The sequence below is a fragment of the Astatotilapia calliptera genome, chromosome 7, assembly GCF_900246225.1.
Source record: "Astatotilapia calliptera chromosome 7, fAstCal1.2, whole genome shotgun sequence".
Classification (NCBI taxonomy): Eukaryota; Metazoa; Chordata; class Actinopteri; order Cichliformes; family Cichlidae; genus Astatotilapia; species Astatotilapia calliptera.
Genome location: NC_039308.1, coordinates 54,985,367 through 54,991,075, shown reverse-complemented (window position 1 = coordinate 54,991,075; position 5,709 = coordinate 54,985,367). Strand labels below are relative to the sequence as shown.

Genomic DNA, 5,709 nt, shown 5'->3' with positions numbered 1-5,709 from the left:
TGAGTTGTGTGCTTTTCAGATGTTCTTGTCAAACTCATACAAATATACATATACACTCTTTAATTTAGCATAATCCCCCATAATCTGTGTGTCTCATAAATAACATTCAATATTTGCACTCACTCAGCCTTACTTATGACTTATGACTATAGATATAAAACACTACGTGGAAAGTTTTTTCTTCCCCCTCAAAACCGTTGCAGATGTTCCCACAAGTGTTTTTCTTTCACTCTTCTGCCCATTCAGTTAATCCCAAACCAGCCTGATAGGGTTTAAATTCAGGTCTTTCACCTGTTGGAGCTTACCATCTAGTTCTTTTCTTTCTGTGTTTTGAGTCACAGTCTTTCTGTAACATGAAACTCTCGATTAACCAGTCTGTCTTCCTTTTGTTGCCTGCCTTTTTCTCACCATTTTCTGCTTTCCTACAGTACAGTATTATCGTAATAACGCATCAATTAGTGTAATAACAGTTTGTTACCAAACCATCTAGGTATAGACTGATGGCTTGCAAGAAATCAGAAAATTTGGGGTGCCTGCATCGCCTTTCAAGGCTTAATTTTCAGTACAAAAGCTGTATGTTTAACAAGTTCCTAATCTCCAAAAAAGCCAGTTTTCTGTGAAGTTCACATGATTTTGGATGATGATGTTTAATTGCTTAAGCTTTGGAGGTTTACATCTTATCTTTGTATCATATCAAATTCACTCGACTTGAACTGCTTCAGTTAATTAAAAATTGGAAAACTGAGTGTCGGAAACTAGCGATTAAGGAGTACCCTGCTGCCGCAGTCACCTGTCATAAATCTGTCACATGGTATTTACAGACACGCCTGTTCAGCCTAATTTTGTCACTATTACGTAAGATGACAACTCAGGCTTAAGGCATTTTTCCTTGGGAGAATCCTTCCTCTCTGGATGGAGATCACGACCACACACGTGTTTGAGGGTTTTTTATGTATTTTACTTTTTAATGCTGGAGTGGTTGTAAAAAATGTAATCAAACCATCAAATGCTATTAAAGGAATAGTTTGACATTTAGGGAAAATGACTATTCAATCATTTGGAGATACACAGAGATGATTGATAACACTCCTATGCCTGTGCTGGAAATAAGACAAGGCAAAAGAAGATCTGTCATTCAGTGTGACAGCAGCTACTTTGCTGGAAGAAGAAACTTCCTGAAGTTTCCATTTGTTGCCTGTCAACTAGTCCTGGCCAAGAGACAGGTCACGTGACCCCTTATGCAAACTCAAATTTTGTCATTTTGTCATTATTTGGCACATGGGAACTCTGGACAATGTCAGGAAAACAACTTGGGACATAGCTTGAGATTGCCTCAGACACTACTGTGTTTGGTTTAGCGTGTTTGGCAGGTGAACTATCTGGATAGAGAGAGCAGAGTGCAGAGAGCAGAGCAAAGGCCATGGATACACGGGACTGATACCTGCAGCTGCTCTCACACGGGCACAGACTGACCCAATCGAACGTTGCACAGACTTTGTACAAGCGAGCTGGCAGGTCAAAGATTGTTTTGTGTCTAGTCCAGCTATGTCTATCCATTTGTGTTGTCACATTCTCAAAATCAACAAAAGTTCAGGGCTGCGGTGTGAAAACAGTTTGTGTTTCTGCAGTTGCTAAATGTCTTTTTTTAACCTTTTGATAGAATCGATCTGCTCCCTCCCGTTTCTAGTTTGTGCAGCTCCTGGTGGCATCTTCATCTTTACTACACGTTTTTCCAAAAATGTCAAACTATTTCTTCAAGATTTAAAAGAAATTTATATTTAATGTGTGTCATATAAAAGGTATAACAAAGTAAAATTAAATACAAATCATACAAAACATCACAGTAGAGTCATTACACAGTAAGTTACATGAATGCTCTTTTATGGTCCCAGTTAGTGTGGGTGTGAGCCGCTACCATCAGGAATTCTGCAGGACCTTCTGCAGTGTCCTCCTGATTGGTACCCTCTCCTCAGGCTTGCTGTCGGGGATCAAGTCAGCGCTCCTCTCAGCAGTCAGTTGAAGGGCTGGCTTCATCTCCTTACAGTGCTGCAGCCCTGCCTGAGTGATATTCCTACAAAAATCCACCTTCACCTCCTCCAGATTGTCTCCGTGAGCCACCACGCCCTCCAGGCTGCAGTCAGTAATGCGGACGCAGTTCTCTAGGTGGAGGTAGCGTAGCTTCCTGCAGCACTGCAGCACAGAAATCACATCCCGGTCAGTGATGTGTCCACAGCCAGACATGGTTAGCGACAGCAAGTTGGGGCACCTGTGGTAGAGACATCCGTAAGTCATGTCGCTTAACTGAGGCAGGTTTTCACTTTTCACACATAGAGTACAAAACCTGTACTGTGTCATCTTTACTCATAATGCCTTGGGATATATATACTGCGAGATGGACACATGATGTGTTTAATGACAGAGCTGTTAAATACCTAGACCTTCTGTGTACACCGAGTCCCACCGGGCCATGTGTGTTTCCTTTCTTTAAAAAGCTTTTGTGAGTAAGTGAAGAAAAAAAGAGCCGACAACAATTTTAATGAGAAAACCGCTTCTGAAAACAAAATGTCAAGTGTTTCTGTGAAATGCATGCACTGCTGGATTGTCATTCAGTGCACTGCAACCTAGCGGCAGGCCAGAGCTGGTAGACAGGCACCGGGATGGCAAGGGATAGTGAGTGTCATTCATGTTGACAGATGCAGATTACATAAAGACTTACATAATCTTACCACTTCACCACATGTGAGCCCGACATATTCCAGCTGCCTGCGAGTGTTGAGGGCAGTGCCCCAGTAACCTCTGAGCATGCAGTCGATCCATGTGCCCTGCTGCATTGTTGCATGGGCTCAGAGTGAGACTTTAGCAGAGCATGTGATCGGACGCTGTTGACATTAACAAAATATTGAGGAAGTCGGGCAGTGCACTAAAAAGAAACAGTTCCATTTAGAGACTCGTTTGTCTTTTTTAATGACATAGGATAGGAAGTGGATAGAAGCAAGAGATAAGAGGAGTAGTATTTTTTTAAACCCATTACATAATCCGCCCTCTCATGGAACTTCCACTGTGCGCAGACTCTTTTGTGTGCTATTCCAATATGTACATACCCACTTATCTGAATCTGTCTTGCACACACACATAGAATATGTGCACTTACATACATACAGGCATTTAGTTATTGGCGCATTAAAGCACCGCCTCATAGCACCTTGTTTTTTTAAGTGGAAAATAATTTCTTTTTAATGGGTTTCTTTGTTTGTTCCGTCTGTAAGCTAGTTTTCAAATTCATTCCCATAATATTTCATATGTTCGCCAACTGTAGGAACGTAGCAGCTGAATGAAAATGAAAGAAAAGCAAAAACCTTGATCTTCTCAAAGTAGCAAGGGCAAATATAAGTGCTTCCACCTAGCAGTGTGTGCCTAAAATGTTCAGAATTTTTTTTTATGCCTTTAATTTATGTTTGAGACATGATGTAGTTCCCATTGAAAGAAACAGCAGCAAGAGCAGACTGGTCTATGTTGAGCACAAGCAGAACACCACACCACCAACCTGTAATCATGCCTGTAATGAGCCGTTTGGTTTCCTAACGGTTAATTTGTCTGGTCAAATTATCCAGTGAGCTCTAAAAGGAACTGAGACGTAGTGTACATTTACTGTTCGTGTCCTTCAGTCGTTTGAGGGGAAAGGTTTGCGTCAAAAAAAGCCTAAAACATTGCTGGAAACTTCTATTTTCTAGATTTTGTAGTAAATATTTTCCAAAGCAGCTGTCAGATAAATCTCTTAAGCACTTCATAAGCAAAAGTCACGCATGCTCTCGTTATGTAAGAGAAAGCATCAGTTTATCCAAATGGTGCACAGTAAAGATCGGAGTAAAACTACTCAGAAATGTTTAACCAGTCTCATGCCAAAGCTTCTTGTGCCACCCACTGCGCAGCCCACACTATACTGCAAATCAGGCATGTTAATTAATCTTGTATAATTCTAATACTGTGACCTTAAGAAAATTGATTTACTGTAGTTTTCTGGCTCTGCAGAGTATTACACTGAAAGTACACTGCAAAAGAGGCCCAAAGACATGCTATGTTTTATAGTTTTTTCCATGTAGATAAAAAAAGAGACTATAGACACGAGGTTGGCGTCAGAGTTTGCGTGGAGTCTTATCCAGGAAGAGGCAGGCACAGACAGAGCACATGTTCATTCCTCTGACGGCAACAAAGAGCCAATTGTAGGCTCCACCTGCCTGCATAAATCTCCACTATGCAGCTGACTGGGAGGGTCTGGAGCCAAGTCACTCTTTATCACCCCCACAGCCTCTGTGTTCCCGCCCACTTTGTCACGTGCGCTTCCTTTCTTCTGACAATTTGGGAGGGTTTATCAGTATGCAGAGAGTGTGCCTTAAGGACACAGAGATGCAAGCCTCAGACGAAGTGGGTGGTTCTAAACTCTGACTCATCTCACAGCTCTCACATCACAAATCTCAAATTTCACAATACAGGAAGTCCTCACAGGGTTGTACACACGCCACTGAGACTGCCCCTTTCCCCCTTTCCCTTCCTCTTGTCCCGGCCAGCTGTGGTGGCCAAGCTCCCTCACATCGACTGTTATTACTGGCTGCCTTGAAGAAATTATCCAGAGACCTCATTACGCCTCTCCGGGACGATTCCTGCCTGGACCCGGCCACGCACACAAGGCCAAAAGCCAAAACGGCTACTTTTCAGCGACCTATCAAGTCCAACTGTCACGTCATTCATTAAATATATTTTGATATGTGACCACAGTTATGTTAGTTAATAGAATCAGTCTTGTGTCCCACAGATGTGTCATTTTTCTGTCTCCACAGCCAGTTGTGGATATGCCATCTGTTTCTAATGATCATGTTCCATGCTGCCTGCAGCTAAACATGGCAGTTAGACTGAGCGACGTGCCTTTAAATGAAAACCATTTGGTTCCCTGATGTGGGTGTAAATGACCCTGAAAGCAACATCCCCTCCCCCAAATTGTGTGAGCATCCTCAAGACACATAAAGAGAGACGCAATTTGTTCTCGTGCCAGTGTCAAGATGAACACAAGCTGTGCCAATGTCATGTTAATTCTACTCTACTTTTAAGGTGTTTAAAAGTCAGTGCTTGAGGTATTATTACAGGATATTACAGTGTCCTCTCTCAGCTTTTATCAGCTGTCATTCTGATCACACAACACAGCAGGGTAGAGCCACACACAAACACTCACATATAGCAGACATGGGCCAGGAACGTGCTGACCAGGCTTTCGTGTTTACTGCAGATGTTCTTCTGAAACGAGCTCTTCAACCAGTCCTCAATGTTGCACACTTGCAGGACCATGCTGGAGTACCAACTAATAGTTAAGTAACGCAACGAGGGTCCCAGCACAAAGTTGTCCTTCCTGAGCTGACAAGGGGAGCTGAAGTGGAGTAGATTCCAGAGACAGGGGTCCAGGAAGACCTCACGCAGCTGATGACAGGTGAGGGACAAACTCCTCCGACTGTCTTTGTCCAGGAAGGAGAAAAGGTGAAGGAGACACTCACGGTTGAGCTGAATGAGATGCATGGTGTGTTGTCCTGAGACATAGAGATAGGCTTCGTCCCTGGGGCAGTGATAGGCCTGCTGGTAAGCAGCAACAATGAGCCCACATCCCGTATTGTGTGGCCTAGATACATGATGCCCCCTCAGGCACACCACACAGGCCTGCACATA

The 5,709-nt window shown here is 43.1% G+C and overlaps 1 protein-coding gene across 1 annotated transcript; it reads right to left on the bottom strand.

Annotated features, from left to right (window-relative positions):
• Window positions 1–320: 320 nt before the first annotated feature.
• Window positions 321–5,709, bottom strand: fbxl22 (F-box and leucine-rich repeat protein 22). The gene is given in 3 exon segments (XM_026175871.1): window positions 321–2,266; window positions 5,225–5,609; window positions 5,612–5,709. Coding segments are annotated over 3 exon segments (795 nt in total). The 5' UTR covers window positions 5,673–5,709; the 3' UTR covers window positions 321–1,917.